The sequence below is a fragment of the Macaca thibetana genome, chromosome 2, assembly GCF_024542745.1.
Source record: "Macaca thibetana thibetana isolate TM-01 chromosome 2, ASM2454274v1, whole genome shotgun sequence".
Taxonomy (NCBI): Eukaryota; Metazoa; Chordata; class Mammalia; order Primates; family Cercopithecidae; genus Macaca; species Macaca thibetana.
In genome coordinates, this window is record NC_065579.1 from 94228594 (window position 1) to 94250783 (window position 22190).

Genomic DNA, 22190 nt, shown 5'->3' on the forward strand with positions numbered 1-22190 from the left:
GAAGAGGTTATAAAAGAAGTATATTCTAAATAATTTTTAAAAGAATGTATAGGAACCAAGAAATGAATGGCACATGAGTGGAACAGGCATATTTAAATGGAAACAAATCATTAGAACTTCTGGAAATATGAAACTCAGTAAAATTTCAAAAGGATTAAATAGTGGAGAAAATGCAGATGAACAAAGAATTATTAAAATGGAAACTAGAACTGAAGTGCTTATCCAGAATGTATCTCAGAAATACAAAGAGATGAAAAAAAAAAGATTAGGAGACATGGAAGAATAGGAAAGGTTTGAGATATAATTGGAATTCCAGGAGCAGAAAATAGAGCAGAAGACAACATTCAGGGTAAACCTGGCTAGAGAATTCTTTAGAATTAATGAAGTTTAAAAAAATGACCAAGACACCCAAGCAAAATGAATGCAAACAAATCCACACTTAGTCACTTCATAGTGAAACTGAAGAACACTAAAGACAAATTGAAAATTCTTAAAACTAACCAGTGAGAGAAGTTAGAGTCTTCTACAAAGGAAGAATTACATTGACAGACTTCCCATTGCAACATTTGATACCCCCTCCACCTCCAAAAAAGAATAATACCTTTATTCAGTACTTTCAGAAATGAGCTGTCAACTTGGAATTCTGCAGCCTTCTAAACTGTCTTTGAAATGTAAGGGGTAAATGGAGGCTGCTAAAGTTTACCTTGTTGAAAGAATTACCAGAAGAACTGAAGCAACAAAGAAAATTAACAGAAGAAGGAAAATCAGATGCAAGAAGCAATAATGTGCAACGAAATTGATAAATGTGTATAAATCTATACAGTAATCAATTTTAAATAGCAAGAGTTCTGCTTTTGATAATTGCTGAGTAAACTTCTATTGGACCAACACTCCTGCAAATAAAAAATACACTTTCTGGAGGAAGTATATATTGCCTTAGAACACCCCATTTGCAACCAGATGCACGAGATGCTGGAGAGACGTTGACACTTAGATGAAGGAAATGACACTAGCTGAGTTTCCTATCTTTAGGGCTTTCAGTCTCAGGGTAGGCCCTAGTCTTCTTCACGTGGGGTGGCTAAAACCTCAACCAAACAATATTAAGCATAATTTTTGCAATTACAAACCAACATTAAATCAGTAGCCATGTAGAACACCAGAGGAAATTAAAGTTTGTATTGTTGATCATGGGACATCTGTTAACTTTATACATTAGTCCAAATATGCATGTTTTTATGTTAAAGCTAACCACTAAAAGAAATGAAACAGGAAATGCCCAATCATAATGAAAAAACACAGAGAGTGAAGAAAACCAATCAATCTGATAGAAAGTAGGAAAAAACAGAAAAGGCATGGTAAATAGAAAATAAAACATAGCAGGGGGGTAAATAGAAAATAAAACATAGCGTGCCCAAGATGGCCGAATAGGAACAGCTCCAGCCTCCAGCTCCCAGCGTGAGTAACACAGAAGACGGGTGATTTCTGCATTTTCAACTGAGGTGCAGACCAACACCTTACAACTCACACGGCGGGGTACACCCCGAGACGAAGCTTCCAGAGCAAGAATCAGACAGCAACACTCACTGTTCAGCAATATTCTATCTTCTGCAGCCTCCACTGCTGATACCCAGGCAAACAGGGTCTGGAGTGGACCTCAAGCAAACTCCAACAGACCTACAGCTGAGGGTCCTCATTGTTAGAAGGAAAACTAACAAACAGAAAGGACACCCACACCAAAACCCCATCAGTACGTCACCATCATCAAAGACCAAAGGCAGATAAAAGCACAACATTGGGGAAAAAGCAGTGCAGAAAAGCTGGAAATTCAAAAAATCAGAGCACATCTCCCCTTCCAAAGGAACGCCGCTCATCGCCAGCAATGGAACAAAGTTGGAAGGAGAATGACTTTGACAAGTTGAGAGAAGAAGGCTACAGTACATCAAACTTCTCAGAGCTAAAGGAGGAACTATGTAACCAGAGCAAAGAAACTAAAAACCTTGAAAAACGATTTGACGAATGGCTAACTAGAATAACCAATGTTGAGAAGTCAATAAAAGAACTGATAGAGATGAAAACCATGACACGAGAACTACATGACAAATGCACAAGCTTCAGCAACCGACTGGATCATCTGGAAGAAAGAGTATCAGCAATTGAAGATCAAATGAATGAAATGAAGCGAGAGGAGAAGTGTAGAGAAAAAAGAGTAAAAAGAAATGAACAAAGCCTCCAAGAAATATGGGATTATGTGAAAAGACCAAATCTACGTCTGATTGGGGTGCCTGAAAGTGACGGGGAAAATGAAACCAAGTTGGAAAACACTCTGCAGGATATCATCCAGGAGAACTTCCCCAACCTAGTAAGGCAGGCCAACATTCAAATCCAGGAAATACAGAGAATGCCACAAAGATACTCCTCAAGAAGAGCAACTCCAAGACACATAATTGTCAGATTCACCAAAGTTGAAATGAAGGAAAAAGAATCTTAAGGGCAGCCAGAGAGAAAGGTCGGGTTACCCACACAGGGAAGCCTATCAGACTAACATCAGATCTCTCGGCAGAAACTCTACAAGCCAGAAGAGAGTGGGGGCCAATATTCAACATTCTTAAAGAAAAGAATTTTCAACCCAGAATTTCATATCCAGCCAAGCTAAGTTTCATAAGTGAAGGAGAAATAAAATCCTTTATAGACAAGCAAATGCTTAGAGATTTTGTCACCACCAGGCCTGCACTACAACAGATCCTGAAGAAAGCACTAAACATGGAAAGGAACAACAGGTACCAGCCATTGCAAAAACATATCAAAATGTAAAGTCCATCGATGCTAGGAAGAAACTGCATCAACTAGCAAGCAAAATAACCAGCTAATATCACAATGACAGGATCAAGTTCACACATAACAATATTAACCTTAAATGTAAATGGACTAAATGCTCCAATTAAAAGACACAGACTGGCAAATTGGATAAAGAGTCAAGACCCATCAGTTTGCTGTATTCAGGAGATCCATCTCACATGCAGAGACACACATAGGCTCAAAATAAAAGGATGGAGGAAGATCTACCAAGCAAATGGAAAACAAACAAACAAAAAAAGCAGGGGTTGCAATCCTAGCCTCTGATAAAGCAGACTTTAAACCATCAAAGATCAAAAGAGACAAAGAAGGCCATTACATAATGGTAAAGGGATCAATTCATCAGGAAAAGCTAACTATCCTAAATATATATGCACCCAATACAGGAGCACCCAGATTCATAAAGGAAGTCCTTAGAGACTTACAAAGAGACTTAGACTCCCATACAATAATAATGGGAGACTTTAACACCCCACTGTCAACATTAGACAGATCAACGAGACAGAAAGTCAACAAGGATATCCAGGAATTGAACTCATCTCTACAGCAAACAGACCTAATAGACATCTACAGAACTCTCCACCCCAAATCAACAGAATATATATTCTTCTCAGCACCACATGGCACTTATTCCAAAACTGACAACATAGTTGGAAGTAAAGCACTCCTCAGCAAATGTAAAAGAACAGAAATTATAACAAACTGTCTCTCAGACCACAGTGCAATCAAACTAGAACTCAGGACCAAGGAACTCAATCAAAACCGCTCAACTACATGGAAACTGAACAACCTGCTCCTGAATGACTACTGGATACATAACGAAATGAAGGCAGAAATAAAGATGTTCTTTGAAACCAGTGAGAACAAAGATACAACATACCAGAATCTCTGGGACACATTTAAAGCAGTGTGTAGAGGGAAATTTATAGCACTAAATGCCCACAAGAGAAAGCAGGAAAGATCTAAAATTGACACCCTAACATCACAATTAAAAGAACTAGAGAAGCAAGGGCAAACACATTCAAAAGCTAGCAGAAGGCAAGAAATAACTAAGATCAGAGCAGAACTGAAGGAGATAGAGACACAAAAAACCCTCCAAAAAATCAATGAATCCAGGAGCTGGTTTTTTGAGAAGATCAACAAAATAGATAGACCGCTAGCAAGACTAATAAAGAAGAAAAGAGAGAAGAATCAAATAGACGCAATAAAAAATGATAAAGGGGATATCACCACCGACCCCACAGAAATACAAACTACCATCAGAGAATACTATAAACACCTCTACACAAATAAACTGGAAAACCTAGAAGAAATGGATAATTTCCTGGACACTTACACTCTTCCAAGACTAAACCAGGAAGAAGTTGAATCCCTGAATAAACTAATAGCAGGCTCTGAAATTGAGGCAATAATTAATAGCCTACCAACCAAAAAAAGTCCAAGACCAGACGGATTCACAGCTGAATTCTACCAGAGGTACAAGGAGGAGTTGGTACCATTCCTTCTGACACTATTCCAATCACTAGAAAAAGAGGGAATCCTCCCTAACTCATTTTACGAGGCCAACATCATCCTGATACCAAAGCCTGACAGAGATACAATAAAAAAAAGAGAATTTTAGACCAATATCCCTGAAGAACATTGATGCAAAAATCCTCAATAAAATACTGGCAAACCGGATCCAGCAGCACATCAAAAAGCTTATCCACCATGATCAAGTGGGCTTCATCCCTGGGATGCAAGGCTGGTTCAACATACACAAATCAATAAACATAATCCAGCATATAAACAGAACCAAAGACAAAAACCACATGATTATCTCAATAGACGCAGAAAAGGCCTTTGACAAAATTCAACAGCCCTTCATGCTAAAAACGCTCAATAAATTCGGTATTGATGGAATGTACCTCAAAATAATAAGAGCTATTTATGACAAACCCACAGCCAATATCATACTGAATGGGCAAAAACTGGAAGTATTCCGTTTGAAAACTGGCACAAGACAGGGATGCCCTCTCTCACCACTCCTATTCAACATAGTGTTGGAAGTTCTGGCTAGGGCAATCAGGCAAAAGAAAGAAATAAAGGGTATTCAGTTAGGAAAAGAAGAAGTCAAATTGTCCCTGTTTGCAGATGACATGATTGTATATTTAGAAAACCCCATTGTCTCAGCCCAAAATCTCCTTAAGCTGATAAGCAAATTCAGTAAAGTCTCAGGATACAAAATCAATGTGCAAAAATCACACACATCCTTATACACCAGTAACAAACAGAGAACCAAATCATGAATGAACTCCCATTCACAATAGCTTCAAAGAGAATGAAACACCTAGGAATCCAACTTACAAGGAATGTAAAGGACCTCTTCAAGGACAACTACAAACCACTGCTCAGTGAAATCAAAGAGGACACAAACAACTGGAAGAACATACCATGCTCATGGATAGGAAGAATCAATATCGTGAAAATGGCCACACTGCCCAACGTAATTTATAGATTCAATGCCATCCCCTTAAGCTACCAATGAGTTTCTTCACAGAATTGGAAAAAACTGCTTTAAAGTTCATATGGAACCAAAAAAGACCCCGCATTGCCAAGACAATCCTAAGCCAAAAGAACAAAGCTGGAGGCATCACGCTACCTGACTTCAAACTATACTACAAGGCTACAGCAACCAAAACAGCATGGTACTGGTACCAAAACGGAGATATAGACCAATGGAACAGAACAGAGTCCTCAGAAATAATACCACACATCTACAGCCATCTGATCTTTGACAAACCTGACAAAAACAAGAAATGGGGAAAGGATTCCCTATTTAATAAATGGTGCTGGGAAAATTGACTAGCCATAAGTAGAAACCTGATACTGGATCCTTTCCTTACTCCTTATACGAAAATTAATTCAAGATGGATTAGAGACTTAAATGTTAGACCTAAAACCATCAAAATCCTAGAAGAAAACCTAGGGAATACCATTCAGGACAAAGGCATGGGCAAGGTCTTCATGTCTAAAACGCAAAAAGCCACGGCAACAAAAGCCAAAATTGACAAATGGGATCTAATTAAACTAAAGAGCTTCTGCACAGCAAAAGAAACTACCATCAGAGTGAACAGGCAACCTACAGAATGGGAGAAAATTTTTGCAATCTACTCATCTGACAAAGGGCTAATATCCAGAACCTATAAGGAACTCAATCAAATTTACAAGAAAAAAACGAACAACCCCATCAAAAAGTGGGCAAAGGATATGAACAGACACTTCTCAAAAGAAGACATGCATACAGCCAACAGACACATGAAAAAATGCTCATCATCACTTGCCGTCAGAGAAATGCAAATCAAAACCACAATGAGATACCATCTCACACCAGTTAGAATGGCAATCATTTAAAAAATCAGGACACAACAGGTGCTGGAGAGGATGTGGAGAAATAGGAACACTTTTACACTGTTGGTGGGACTATAAACTAGTTCAACCATTGTGGAAAACAGTGTGGTGATTCCTCAAGGATCTAGAACTAGAAATACCATTTGACCCAGCCATCCCATTACTGGGGATAATACCCAAAGGATTATAAGTCATGCTGCTATAAAGACACATGCACACATATGTTTATTGTGGCACTATTCATAATAGCAAAGACTTGGAATCAACCCAAATGTCCATCAGTGACAGACTGGATTAAGAAAATGTGGCACATATACACCATGGAATACAATGCAGCCATAAAAAAGGATGAATTTGTGTCCTTTGTAGGGACATGGATGCAGCTGGAAACCATCATTCTCAGCAAACTATCGCAAGAACAGAAAACGAAATACCGCATGTTCTCACTCATAGGTGGGAATTGAACAATGAGATCATTTGGACACAGGAAGGGGAACATCATACACCGGGTCCTATTGTGGGGAGGGGGGAGGGGGGAGGGATAGCATTATGAGACATACCTAATGTAAATGACAAGTTAATGGGTGCCGCACACCAACATGGCTCATGTATACACATGTAACAAACCTGCACATTGTGCACATGTACCCTAGAACTTAAAGTATAATAAAAAAAAAAAGAAAACATAACATAGTAGAAAAAAGTCCAAATCTATTAGTAATTTCAATATAAATATATTTGTCTCACTCTCAATGAATCTGCATTTTTTGCATAAGATATAATAATCATTGAGTACAGAAAGCAGTCAGATACACATTTGTCTCAGGTGAGCCAAGCCACTTTTAATCAGTCCTTTGTCCCGTGCCTGTGAAGACAAGATGTTAATTTACACTGTCAGGGTAAAATTGAAAGGAACTAAAGGGCCTTCCTTGTGAGCAAATTGCAAGGGAGGTACGTAGCCTTTTATCTTGTAGTTGTCTATTTAGGAACAAAGGGAGGCAGGTTTGCTTCACCTAGTTCCCAGCTTGACTTTTCCCTTTGGCTTAGTGGGTTTGGGTTCCAGGGACTTTATGTTCCTTTTACAACACATATTGCCCCAGATGGTCTTCCTCACAAATTTTTCACAAGGAAATTCCTTGTGAGCCACTAAATCTTTCAGGATACATATCCCCCTATAAACTAGTCTTAAAACTGAGTTCTGTTGACTCTTATCTGACAATGTCAATTACCAGCTTAATGTCACAGGTACGGGACAATGACAAGACCAGAAATCATCCTTCTGCCTACCCTGAGATTGATGCAGAATTGACTTTTCCTTCTATGCCCTCTTTTCACATGTGAAATGTAGATTTGTGAATGCTCATCAGAACCTCACAACATTTACATCATTGCCTACCCCCACTTCCTGTTTTCTCTCTGGCTCAGACTTTCTCCTTTAAATACTGAAGTTCCCAAAACCCTCCTTGGAAAAATCTCAGATCACAGATGCTCCCATGACTTGTGTTTTTCCCGGAAGTGTCCTCAACCTTGGCTATATTAACCTCTATCCATTGAGACCTGCCTCAGTGACTTTTTGGTTAACATCTTGTTATCAGTCGGTAGAAAATAAGCATTCTTTTCAAACACGCATGGGCTTTACAAAAATTGGCTAACCATGAAGCTATAATGAAAGTCTCAATGAATACCAAAGAATTTATTTGAGACTCTCTGATCAAAATGTTAAAAAAAGTTAATAACAAAAGCCACAAATTTGGAAAATTTTAAACCTGAGAATTATAAAATATGTAAGACTAAATGACAATAAAAATTCTCTTATTTAATACCTGCAAGGTACAACAAAAGAGATGTGTTGAGAAAATTTTATAGCCTTAAATGCATAGATTAGGAAAGAGTAAATGTTAAAAATCCATTTACTTTAAAAAATTTTACTTGTTAAAGGTTAGAGAAAATAATAAACTCAAACCAGTAGAAGGAATAAGACTGGACCTTATTGCAATGGAGAACAAATAACAATGTAGACAACCATTAACCTAACTAAAAGCTAGTTATCCTTAAAATTAATGAAATAAGTAAACCTCTGAACTTACTGAACAAGGGCCAAATAAACAATATTCTGAAAGAAAAGAGGGACATAATGACCGAGGTAGCAGAGATCTTATAATCATGAGAGAAATCTGTGAACCACTTTATACCAACACACTTGAAAACCTTAACAAAAATGGACCATTTTTTAGGTTTCATAATTAAAACAGTATAAATAATACCATCCTTTTAATTTAAAAATATGGGGACAGGGCAAGGAGAGAGAGGGAACAAGGGGGCGGGGGAGAGAAAGAAAGGTAATTCTCGTGATCTTCCTTCTTGCTTACCTGTGTCCTGATTCATTTACTCCCATGCCTTGTGAGTCAGACAAGGGTGACTCCTACATATGCAGCCATTTTTTACCAGTTAGGTCACAGCTTTGGATAATTTTCCTCTAATCAGCCATGAAGGGCCCTGGAACAAGAGAAGAGAGGGGACATATGAGGAACCTGGATAGGCAGAGATGGCACAGCAACATGTCCAGTGACAGGGCCTCGGAAGGAATCCCAGAGGTAGTGGCTGAGGACTTTAACTGCAGCATGCCCACATGAAATGGTTTTCTGTTCTGCCTGGAGCTGAGTTTCTCTTCCATCACCTTCCACTACCTTAAGCCATTGGTAATAAATGTCCGTCACCCACCACACCTGACAGTCTGCTGCTTCGGTGAACTGAAAAGAAGGGATTTGTCCACGCTTGAGGAAAGTTGGGGTGGAGAAAGGCTACCTAGTCACATAGACCATGACTCAAACAATCTATTCAGTAAAAGGTTAACATTAATGTTGAAAATAATCTTCATTAGTGAATAAATATTTTATGCCTTAAAAAGTCTTGTCTAACATTTAAAAAGTCAGAACAGGAGGAAGAGATAGCTTGCAAAGGAATTGGAAAAGGGCTGAGGAAAACAAGAGTAACACGAGGAAGGGAAGAGAGTATTTCAAGAATGGAAGAATAATCAGGTAAGACAAGGCCTAGAAAGTCCCCTTGGATCTTTCAACATGAAGGTCAGTGGGGGATCTCCAGCAGAGCTTTTGTTTTATTTAAGAAAAAGAACAAAAGGTCCACTGGAGTGGACCCAGGAGTGATGGGAATAAAGAACATATGCTGACTACCAGGGATGGTTCTTTCAGGAATTTTAACTAGAAGAGGTTAGGACTATTAGAGAGTGGTAACTAGATGAGGATATAGTGTTGAGGAAAGTTTGTACTTACTGTTTTCCTTTTTTAAAAAAAAAAAAAAAAAGTAGAAACTATATTAGTTTCCTGAGGCTGCTGTAACAAATTACCACAAACAGGTGGCTTAAAACAAGAATGTATCGTCTCCCTCTTCCGGAGGTCAAAAGTCTACAATCAAGGCGTTGGCAGGGCCACACTCCCTCCCAAGTCTCTGGGGGAGAATCTGCCCATGCCTCTTTCCTAGCTTTTGGTGGCTTCTGGCAAACCTTGGTGTTACTGGGATTGTAGCCACAGCACTCCAATCTCTGCCTTTGTCTTCATATTGCCTTCCCTGTGTGTCTCTTAAAGGACAGTTGTCATTGGATTTAGAGCTCACTCAGAAAATGCAAGATAACTACATCTCAATATTCTTAATTTATAAGAAGACCTCTTCTCCAAATAAAGTAAAAGCTACAGTTTCCAGGGATTTAGGGCATGGACATATCATTTGAGAGGGCCAACCTTCAACCTATACAGGGGCTAATTGACTATGTACATAAACTGATGGGGTGGTCTAGGCCTTCTCAAGCAAGACATAAAGCCCAATGTCCATGAAAGAAAAGCCTGACAGATTTAACTACAGAAAAATTAAGCATTTCTAAACAAGAATAAACACCATAAACATAAAAAGACAAGGGCAGAACAGGAGAAAATATTTGCCACATACATCATAAATATATCCAGTATTAACTGCATAATCACAACTGGGTACAGAAAAATAGTAATAGTGTAAAGAGTAGTAAATAGTCATAGTAAAAATAAAAATAGTAGTAAAGATAAAAAGTTAAAAAAAGTAATAAAGTAAAATAGTATAAAACAATAGTAGCAGTAAATAGTAGTAAAATACTTTCAAGTATTATCATAGTAAAATGCTGCAGTAAAATATAGATGCTCCTTGATTTACAGTGGGATTGCATCCTAGTAAACCTATCATAAGTTGAAACTATCATAAGTTGAAAATGCTAACCTACTGAACATCACAGCTTAACCCAGCCAACTTAAACATGCCCAGAACACTTACATTAGCCTGCAGCTGGGCAAAGTCATCTGACAACATAGTAAAACATAGTACACCGTAGACTATATCCCTCACGACCTCATGGCTGACTGGGAGCTATGGCTCACTGCTGCTATGCTCAGCATCATGATAGAGCATTGTATCACTTTCTGGTGCTTTTTAATGAATCCATATAGTTTCTGCATCATCAGAAAGCTGAAAAATCGTAAGTTAAACCATTATATGTGCGGGGGTGTGTTTTACTATTATGATAGTGTGCAACAGTAGGAAAATAGTAAAAGTAGTAGTGTAGTAATATAGTAGTACTAAAATAGTAAAAATTATAGTCTAGTGATATAGTATAGTAATAGTAAAATAGTAGTAAAAGTAATAATTTTTCTACTGTTCTTTGGGGGCCCCCATTTTCGTAGCAGGAAAAACAACTCAAACCTGGTGATTCAGAGTAATTATTTTTTCATTTTTTTCCCCAGGTTACTCAACCTGTTTGCAGTGTATTTTTCTTCTCACTGAGCACAGAGAGGAGTGTATGCACTGTCATGTTTTGCATTAATATGGTTGGCTGTGTGCCCAGTGATCAGGAGTTTTTTAGAAGAACAGAATTGTTCTTTTTCCAACTCTGAATCACAAGTGCCTCGATCTGCCCATCACCCATAGAATCCTTATTGGCTCATATAGATTTGAAAGCTTTTAAAATCCTTGGGTACTTCAGTTTCCAGGGATGTTAAATAAAGCCAGGACTGCATTTATCATATGCCCAGCTGGGCTGTGTGAGGATTAATGTTTTATCATAAGTGATCTCCTGTTCCTTTAAAAAGGCATTAATTAAGTTAAAGGTTTTATTTTTCAAGGATGTGCTTATTAGTTTTTTAATAACTTGTATCTCAATGTAGTCTCTGAAATGTAAGTAATAAGGTTTTCATGCTTTCTCATAGAAAATCTGACGTACAGGAGTACACAAAACTAATCCACGATTAATGTTCTTCTCTGGTCATAATGTTGAGCAGTTGATTTTTCTGAGTTCTCTTGTTTTCCAGGAAGGTCCTACATGGTAGCTTGGCCTAAGGGAGGGCCAAGGTGGGTGCTTTGGGGAGACAGCCTCTGACCTGGTACTGTGTTTCTCTCCTCCTCCCGTTTCCCCTACCTTGGTTTCCCAGTGAGCTGAAGCAGAAGCTGGATGAGGAAGGCAGCAAGTGCAGCATCCTCTCGAAGCACCAGCAGTTCGTGGAGCACTGCTGCATGCGCTGCTGCTCGCCCTTCACCTTCCTCGTCAACACCAAGCGCCAGTGCGGAGATTGCAAGTTCAATGTCTGCAAGAGCTGCTGCTCCTACCAGAAGCACGAAAAAGCCTGGATCTGCTGCGTCTGCCAGCAAGCGAGGTGAGTAGCTGGTGCATTCCCAGGGTCTATGCTGGTGATTTAGAGAGATTCACCTGCCACTTCCTTCAGTCAGGTAGGACCAGCTATCACTGGTAGATCAACACAGAGTATTGACCAAAGTAAAGAGCTTGCTGAAGAGAGATGCATGGATAAGGAAACCGGTTGATCTTTATAGGGAGGATGAGAGGGGACCCCCAGGAGCACCTGGGTGTGAATAGAAAGGGCTTTCTTGGGATTGAAGATGTAGCTCCTACATATGTTATTCATCTTTTTGGAATTTCTCATCTCGTCTCATCCTTTCGTTCATTCATTCCACAAGCATGTGTTGGATTCTTAGGAATTATGCTGGGTGCAGGAAACATGATGGTGAATTAGACCAATTGTGAGTGACTCAGAGGCATAGTGGATGGTGTGATACATAAGTGCTGGGCCTTCGTATGTGGAGATACATGCCCTGACTAATTTGTATGTTGGCTATGGGGGCACTGAGCAAGGAGAGACTCGCCCTGCAGCTTGGGGAAAGCTTCACAGAGGACAAGAAATAAAAGCAAGATTGTAAAAGATAAAAAAGAGTCAATACTGTGAAAGGGGAAATGAAGACAACCTTGTGAAGGAAGTAACAAGCATGGCATTTCACATTCTCCCTCAGCGACTAGCAGAGCACTTCTTTGATCTGTTGAGTATTTGGAAACTGATGAGTTTGATAAACCAGTGTTTGGTATTTGTCTGTGCTGATCTTAGCATCTGTAGTGTGTATTGTGATTCGTATTTGCTGCATGCTTCCAAAATGACTGTTAGTGAGTGAAGCTGAGATGAGCAGGTCATGGGAGCACACATTCAGAAGCCCCTGACTCCCATACCTTTTCCTTCTTTCCTCCTTTCTCCTCTCCCTGCCCTGTTTGCTCTCTTGTATCCTTTAATTCATCAAGACCTAGAATTTTCCCAAAGAGCTAGTTAATGGGGACAGCTGCCAAGTTTTCTTGGGGTCTCCAAGGAATCAGGCTCTGGGCTACAAAAAAAAAAATACATACATACATATAGATATATATATATATATTCATTCATTCCAGAGACACAAACTGAAACAAAAAAATGGTTCTTTGAGCACCCAGTACCCAAGGCTGGGTGCTGCGCAGGTCCTGTGTCTGACTTTGTCAGAGCAAGGAGCCCATCTGGGTCTCCACATGGCAGCTTGAAAGGAGGAGGAAAAGTCCTGCAACAACAAAGGGAAGGAGGAGACTGGGATTGTAGATGAGCATACGTCTGGGAGTAATCTACAGAGAGAGGTTCATCTATGCCTTCTATTTCTCAGTCAAGGTGGGGTAAGGTGAAGCACTGAGAACAAGAGAGTTGGATGTTGGAAGAAATAAGAGTAGATCTAAATAGGCATTACAGGAGTTGGAGATGCAGACATTCGACTCAAGTTCCTGTAACTAATCATGAATCTGTTTTCTTTCAATCTTCCCACAGATTGGGAGTTTTTGTGAGGCTTGGGACAGGTCAGAGGGTAATGGAGTTAAGGATATTGGACAGTAAAGAATGTAAAGACAGAATCTGGATAGTAAGGAAAAACAGAAAGGGGCTTAGATGGATGGGGAGAAAATGAAGGGGTCAATCAACCAGAAGTATCTGGTAAAGTCGAAGAACTGTCACAGTGGGAGTGCTTGACAAAGAAAATTGGAAAAAATGAAAATTCTATATAGAGAAAAAGATGAATTTCTAAAGTAGATCAGTTGAGTGGTGACCATGGGAAGAGGCGACAACGTCTAGAAGAAGTTAAGGGACCAAAATACCAGTGCCTATATGTTTGGAAAAAACCAGGATAGTGCCACAGTATGGAAGTGAAGAATGAGCCAGGTGTTAAGTTTTTCTTAAATGAGAAGAAGGAACTAGAAGATCAGGATTCGAGAGACATAAGGAGTTGGAGAAAGTGATATGACTGCATGTTATGATTCTGCACCTACCAAGTTGGGCAAGTCCTGTGTAGCATTTGACTCAAACATCTGCCATGGCTGCATGCACTACACTGACGTTTGTTACCAACTGGTGGTAAACACCGCCAGGACAGGGACACTGTCTTCGTCAACTCCATTTGTAGCACCAGAGCCTGGCACATAGAAAGCACATGAGTCTTTGTGACCCAAATAGAACAGGACAATGTTCAATAGCAGCCAGATGCATAGTACAAAATGAGGCTTTAGGAATTTTAGAGAAAAGGACTCAGAGAGTATTAGATGTCCTAAAGGGGTTTCATGGAAAAGGAGGGCATCCTAGATAGAACTCAGTTGGAGAGGAGGAATCAGGAGACACTCTCAGACAAGGCGTGGCATGAGCAAACAAAACAGAGTCCCCCAAGGTGTGTGGAGGGCCTGAAGCAGAACACTATTGTAGTAGGATGATGGCAAGTGGTTGGGTCAGTTTGCGTGAAGAATTGGGGTTTGATCTTTAAGGGATGGTGAAATCATTGGAATGTCAAACCCTAGCAGTTATTAAAGTATACTATACTGTGCTTCAACATATTCCCCCACAAATAAAAGGAAGTATCAGTACCTACACGATTTCATTTCTTTCAATACGTACCTATTCCTCTTCTCCCAGGGTAAGAAAAGTCACCAAATTTACTAAACGGTTAGTAGCAATAGAGTGCAGTCACAGCCTCTCGACCCCACATTCACCATGAGTTGTATGCAGGGGTCTATTATTAGTTACAATTAAATGACACATTGCATTTATCAAATACCAGCAATGCTGAGTAGTTCCTGCACCACCTCAGAATCACATCACTTATAAATGGAAGAACCTTGCCTCGCAAAAGCAAGATCTTCTGATTCCAACCATTTGCTATTTCTCTCATACAATGTTGTCTCAAGAATTTGTCAGATATTGGAAAAATAAGTTGTAAAAAAAATCAGCAATGGCTGCCAAGACTATATTTTAAGTTTTCATTTCATATTTCTAGCAACTTACTAAGGAGGCAGGAGGCTTAGGTTGTCCCATTTCACTTAATCTTGCATCATGTTCGTGTCAACATTGCATGACAGCTCCTGAGTCTCAGAAGCTGAGCATTATAAAATAAAGAACCATTCATAGAAGGATACTTGGAAAGACATGCAACAGCCAGTGTACCCTTGTTCCTTTTTTTTTTTTTTTTTTTTTAAGAAAGAGGAGGGTTACTGAGGAGTCTTCCACATTCAATGTGTCTAGCTCAAACAGAACATACCCACACTTGTTTAATCAAAGCTGGCAGAAAGGGGATGCTGAGGAGAAATTGGAAATGTTGCTGCTTTAATCTTGTATTATGTCTTGAGATTATTATTGGCTGAAACCCAAAGGGATGGAGAAACTTAGTTCATTCCCTATTTTTCTGTATTGCTCAATTCAATCACAGGAACCTGTCTAGGAAAGAAATCCATGAAATATGTGGCATGTTTTTGCTTCCTGAAATGTCTCTTAGACACAGTTTGACAGAGAAGTATGTCCTTCAAAGTACCATAGTTGTATGGCCTATGAGCAGACAGTCTTTTATGTTGTACCTGGATCACATTCTTGTTTTTTGAAGGATGCCTTAGAGGAGTTAATTTTATTTATATAGCAACAAACTGTGTAACCCTTCAACATTACACAAGTTCTACAGCCAAATTCATCATGTAACACATTTAAGGATTATGTGACTTGGATATTGTGGCAGTGTGGACACTCAGTGCTGCTTGTCTACTTTGTCCAGTAGCTCCTCTGCCCTTCATTCAATCTGAAACTCCCTTCTTGGTTAGAACTGATTTACTTTAGACGCTAGTCTTTGGCACATTCTTCTAGAATTTTCGTCGTCAAGCAAGTGGGTTTTTAAAACATTGTGTGTCAGATTCTAAGAAGAGCACATTTTGTGTTTGTGTATGAAATCTCAATAGTTGATAGCAGATCTGTGAGGTTACACAGATGACCACTTTTGTGAGGCCACTTTCAGACCCATATTCACTCTCCGCTACCCGTGAGGTACATTTCTTTCCTTATTTAAATAAAACCATTTTTGTTACATTGGTTTAATTTCTAGCTATTTATCCAGTGGCTGCCATATGCATATGTTTTTTGAGATACTATGGGCTGTGAATAATTATAATAATAAAAATTATTGTCCACAAAAAATTAGGAGCAGGAATTAAAGGTAGACATTCATGCTACAATATGAATAGCTTCAGAAGTAATAACTGTATCAAATACCTGGGGCTGTCTCTTGTGCAGCTCTAAATGAGAGAGTCGTATTAGAAACACGGCATCCATCAGGAGAGGACCCAGACAGTGTCAAGTGTCTAAGAAAAAGGTGGTAACCTATAACTTTTATTCTCGTCTCAATGAAAAACAGTCTATATTTCCTACTGTTCCGTTTGATTATTTAGTTCAATAAAAGCATTTTGAGAGTTTTAAAGTTGTAATTATAATCATTTGGTTCTTTGTTAGTCATTTTGCTTCATATATTTTGCATTAAAATGTATTTCTGTTATCTGTGTTAGTCTAAAATTTTTAGCTTTGGGAGATTAAAAAATTAAATGTATTATAGAATGAATGATGAATTACTTATTTTGGAAGTTATACAGAAAATGGGATACTACTGAATCATCCCCTTTGTCATTTTTTCATTATATATAGGTTTATCTTCTTGACAATTTGTTGTATGCATTCATTCAAACATTATGAATAAAGACATATAGTACTTGTATTTTAAGGTCTTCTTCAGGAAACAAAACTTTTCAGATTGAGCCCAGACCATACGTATCAGTCATAATCATTTTGGGTCTAATTGGTTTGGGAAAAACATTCCTACTTTCCCTGGAAACAAATTGGCTTTCTAGCTCTTTGCTTCATTATAAAAATTGTTCACTCTAATTTTTGTCATTTTGTACTGCCAGAGACATATCTCATTTTATTGTACTTTACTTCGCTATGCTTCACAGATATTACATTTTTTACAAATTGAAGGTTTGTGGCAACCCTGCACTGAGCAAGTCTGTCGAGGGTTCTTTTTCCAATAGCATAGGCTCACTTCATGTCTCTGTGTCACATTTTGGTAATTCTCACAATACTTCAGACTTTTCTGTTATATATCAAACTTTCTCATTATTATCATTATGGTCATCTGTAATCAGTGATCTTTGATGTTGCTATTATAATTGGGGGCACCACAAACCACACCCATATAAGATAGGACAAACTTAATCTATCAGTATTGTGTGTATTCTGACTGCTCCACTGACTGGTGGTGCTCACATCTCTCTCCTTCTCCCCAGGCCTCCTTATTCCCTGAGATACAACAATACTAAATTCAGTCAATTAATGGCCCTATAATGGCCTCCAAGTGTTCAGAAAAAAAAAAGGAAAAGTTGCACATCTCTCACCTTAAATCAAAGTTAGAAATGATTAGTGAGGAAGGCATGTTGAGAACCAAGATAGGCCAAAAGCTAGGTTTCTTGAGCCAGTTAGCCAGGTTGTGAATGCAAAGGAAAAGCTCTTGAAGGAAGTTAAAAGTGCTACTCCAGTGAACACGTGAATGATAAAATGAAACAGCCTTATTGCTGATGGGGAGAAAGTTTGTGTGGTCTGAATAGAAGGTCAAACCTGCCACAGCATTCCCTTAAGTCAAAGCCATATTCAGAGCATGGCCCTAACTCTTCCATTCCGTGAACACTGAGAGAGGTGAGCAAGCTGCAGTGGAAAAGTTTGAAGCTAGTAGAGGTTGGTTTATGAGGTTTAAGGAAAGAATCCATCTCCATCTCTATAACATAAAAGTGCAAGGTGAAGCAACCAGTGCTGATGGAGGAGCTGCAGGTTATCCAGAAGATCTAGCTAAGATCATTAAGGTGGCTACACTAAACAATAGATTTCATCAATGTTGACAAAGCAGCCTTTTATTGGAAGAAAATGCCATCTACAACTTTCATAACTAAAAAGAAGTCAATACCTGGCTTCAGAGAACAGGCTGTCTTGTTAGGGGCTGATGCAGCTGGTGACTTCCAGTTGAAGCCAATGCTCATTTTAGCACTCCAAATATCCTAGGTCCCTTAAAAAGTATGCTAAATTTATTCTGCCTGTGTTCTATAAACAAAACAACAAAGCCCGAATGATAGTGTGTATGTTTACAGCATGGTTTACTGAATATTTTAAGCCCACTTTTAAGATCTACCACTCAGAAAAAAAAAAGATTCCTTTCAAAATATTATTGCTCATTGGCAATGCTTCTGATCACCCAGGAGTTCTGATGAAAATATACAAGGAGATGAATGTTGTTTTCATGTCTGCTAACATAACATCCACGCTGCAGCCCAGGATCAAGCAGTAATTTTGACTTTTAAGTTTTATTATTTCAGAAATACATTTCATAAGGCTATAACAGTCACAGATCTTGGCAAAGTAAATTGAAAACAACCTTTTGGAAAGGATTCACCATTCTAGATGTCATTAAGAGCATTTGTGATTTGTAAGAAGAGGTAAAAATATTAGCAGGTGTTTGGAAAAAGTTGATTTCAGCCCACATTGATGACTTTGAGGGATTCAGGACTTCAGTGGAGGAAGTAACTGCAGATGTGTTAGAAATAGCAAGGGAACTAGAATTAGAAGTGGATCCTGACAATGTACTGAATTGCTGCAATCTCATGAGAAAACTTGAACAGGTGAAGAGTTGCCTCTTACGAATGAGCAAAGAAAATGGTTTTTTGAAATGGAATCTACTCCTGGTCAAGAAACTGTGAACATTGTTGAAATGACAAAAAATGATTTAGAATAGTTCATAAACTTAGTTTATAAAGCAGTAGCCCAGGTTAGAGAGGACTGACTTTAACTTTGGAAAAGTTTTACTGTAAGTAAAATGCTATCAAACAGCATCACATGCTACAGAGAAATCTTTCATGAAAGGAAGATCAATCAACATGGCAGACTTCATAATTGTCTTATTTTAAGAAACTGCCAAAGCCACCCCAACCCTCAGCATCCACCACCCTGATCAGTTAGCAACCATTGACAGACATCAAGACCCTCAACCAACAAAAGATTACAACTTACTGAAGGCTCACATTATTTTTAGTGTTTCTTTAACAATAATGTATTTTTAATTAGTTATGTACATTTTTTGGGCACAATGCTGTTGCACAGTTAAAAGACTACAGAATGTTGTAAACATAAATTTTATGTGCACAACATTTAATAGACTACAGTATAGTCTATCTAACTTTTATATGCACTGGGAAACAAGAAATTTGCGTGTCTCACTTTTTTGTGATATTCACTTTATTGTGGTGGTCTGAGATTGAACCCACAATATGCCTATACTACCTTCAGCACTGAACAATTTGGAAAATTGTTTTCAGGGAATGGGAGAAAAATTATTCTTGGAACTGAAATCAAAACACAGCTCATTAAGCTTGTGGCATTTGCTTTGGTTTTTCTAAGAAAACTTAAGGCTTCATTTCTTTTTCCTTGGAATTGAGTATTATTTACTTCTAACTAGTCACTTATTACTTGGTATTCACACAGCCCACATACTTCATAAATTACATCTTGTCCTTTTGGAATAAACTCCACAGTATATTTTATTTGTTTATTTATTTATTTTTATTGATATATCTTAGTTGTATGTATTTTGACGGTATGTGTGACATTTTGATACCTGTATACAATGTGTCGTGACCACCATCCTACTCTCTACCTCCATGAGGTCCACTTTTTTTAGTGCCCACATGTGAATGAGAACATATAATATTTGTCTTTCTGTGCCTGACTTATTTCACTTAATGTAATGACCTCCAGTTTCATCCATGTTGCTGCTGGTGACAGGGTTTTATTCCACAGTATGCTTTAGAGATACTCCAATGTATTTGTAATATCCTTTGGAAAATATATTAAACAATTATCACTGTGGGCTAAGAATATGCACAAGTTAACAAATATATGGGGAAATATTAAACCTCATTAGAAATCAAGGGAATAGAGGTTTGTGCTTCAAGTAGTTTTTAAATTAAATTAGTGGCACTCTTTTCCATGACTGGGAAAGTATAAATGGGCACAACCTTTTACTATCATGTATTAAAAGCCTTTAGCATATCCAAGCACTCTTTTTCCCAGTAATTCCATGTTTGAAAACCTATAACTGATGATGTAAGAGAGTATTTTAAATGTTGTACAAAAATGAGTTATACTGAATTTGTAATATAAAGAATATTCATAATCTAAATGCTCAACAATAAAATGGTGGAAGTAAGTTAGGACACATTCAATTTGACACAATATGATAAAGCCTTTAAAATAATGTGCACATTTTGTTAGCATGGGTAAACTCTTATATTAAAATGTTAGATTGAAAACTGCAATGCAAAAGGTACGTATAATCACTATGTAATAAGGAAAACATAGAAAAAACTTAGAAAAGGAAATATACAATCAATGACGTTAAGAGTAATCATTCTTTAGGAGCTAAGCTTGTGGATTATTTTTTTCTTACCTCTACTTGCAATTTAGTTTCCAAGTTTTCCACATTTTGCATGCATGCTTTTATAACCAGGAATAAATAAAAGAAACATAAAGAAATGTAGGACTTGCTCCCTTCTCTCTTCCCCATTCCAAAATCCTCTCCTTTATCGGCCCAGTGTTGCCCTTCCCTGCCTCCCTGCCCCACTTTAAGTCACAGGGCTGATACCACCTAGCTTCCCAGAGATAAAGGAGCCACTGAAGGGGACATGTATTTTGAAGTCCCAATTAATGGACAATTTAGGTTAAGATACCACCCTGTCTAAATCAGATCTCTGTAGCAACTGTAACGACAGTGCTCAATCTGAATCATTGTCAAAGTGACCCTAAGTGACCGTGAGGTGAATAGGAATTCTTTAAAATTTAAATTGCCACCAGTGAAAGCTAAACATATTTTCCATTCACTAGTTCTTTAATATCAACAGATTAAAGAACAAATAAATGTATCAAGAGGACTTGCTATGGATATGGGATTGAATTTGACTTTTCAGCTGAGTTGTTTCATTTAATCCTTATAAGAACTCTGCAAAGGGCAAGTGATAAACCACATGTAGGGCCAGGGAAATCTGAAACCTGGAATGATTATGTGATTATCCCAAGGTCACCTTGTTAGTCCCAAGTTCAGGAGTCTCCTTACAATATCCTCAGGAAAACAGCCTGAGCCTCTGGGTCCCCTGCCTTCAACTGCTCAGCAGGCCTCCTTGCTCAACCAGGCCCTGCACCCTAGTTTAAGTCTTTAGAGCAATGGCCAGCCTGGGCTGCCTCAACTCAAAAGAATGGTGGTGATTTCTGCTTCCTCTTGAAGGCACCTGTGTCTACAAGGCACTTAACTGCACACTTGGATTTCCTGTGCAGCTGTAGTAGTGAGAACAGACCTGAACAGGGGAGTAACCATCAGGGAACACAGCCCCGACACAGCATAGTGGCCTCACAGCCCATGGGTATAGCATTGGCACTCCCCCTAACTGCTTTGTCACTCTGGCTGTCTTACAGTCCATCTTACCTGAGGCCTTTCAGCTTGAACATTTATCCTATCTGGACCACAGAGTATGAGTTGGTGGTATCCACTGAATGACTGAATCCTTGGAAGTCTGTGTTCTTAGTGAAAGTATATACCATGACATTGCACATTAGGGGCATGAATTAAATCTTTAAGTTGTTTTGGAAACCCACTGGTCTCCCAATTCATCTTTTAATAGGATTTAAAAGAGGAAGAAAAATGAAGCTTTACCTTGGTATACAAAGTTTGACAGGCTTTTTGTTAAATCTGTAATGTCCACAATATCTGAGCATTTAGGATACATTTATAGCCTGATCACCATAGGTTTTTATTAACATGAGTTTGTTTGCATAAGGGACTATGATGGTTAATTTTATGTGTCAACTTGGCTAGGTCACATCACCTAGGTATTGAGTCAAACACTAGTCTGGATATTGCTGTGAAAATATTTTTTAGATAAATTAATTTAAATCAATAGACTTTGAATAAAGCAAATTGCCCTTCATAATGTGGGTGAGCCTCATTCAATCCACTAAAGGCCTTGAGAGAAAAAAGACTTTCCCAAAGAAGAGGGATTTCTTCCAGCAGTCTGCCTTCAAACTCAAGCTGCAACATCCACTCTTCCCTGGGTCTCCAGCCTGCCATCCACCCTACAAAGTGTGGACTTGCCGGCCTCCACGATCTCATAAGCCAGTTCCTTAAAATAAATGTCTCTCTCTCTGACACTTTAGCTAGATGTTAGCTAGGATGAA

General features: G+C 38.5%; 2 protein-coding genes across 9 annotated transcripts in view; both read left to right on the forward strand.

Moving 5' to 3' along the window:
- MYRIP (myosin VIIA and Rab interacting protein) overlaps positions 1 to 22190 on the forward strand; it is a 418438-nt gene that overhangs the window by 217336 nt on the left and 178912 nt on the right. For both annotated transcript variants that reach the window (XM_050780367.1, XM_050780368.1), the window contains exon 3: positions 11709 to 11930. In XM_050780367.1, coding sequence (XP_050636324.1) covers positions 11709 to 11930 — 222 coding nt within the window. The remainder of the gene's footprint in view (positions 1 to 11708; positions 11931 to 22190) is intronic.
- RPL14 (ribosomal protein L14) overlaps positions 1 to 22190 on the forward strand; it is a 575215-nt gene that overhangs the window by 183964 nt on the left and 369061 nt on the right. Inside the window, exon 1 of one of the 7 annotated variants that reach the window (XM_050780456.1) lies at positions 1381 to 1384. The exons of the other annotated variants lie outside the window; for them this stretch is intronic. The gene's annotated coding sequence lies outside the window, so the exon portion shown is untranslated. Of the gene's footprint in view, positions 1 to 1380; positions 1385 to 22190 lie in introns of those variants that run through there. 7 annotated transcript variants of the gene reach the window in all.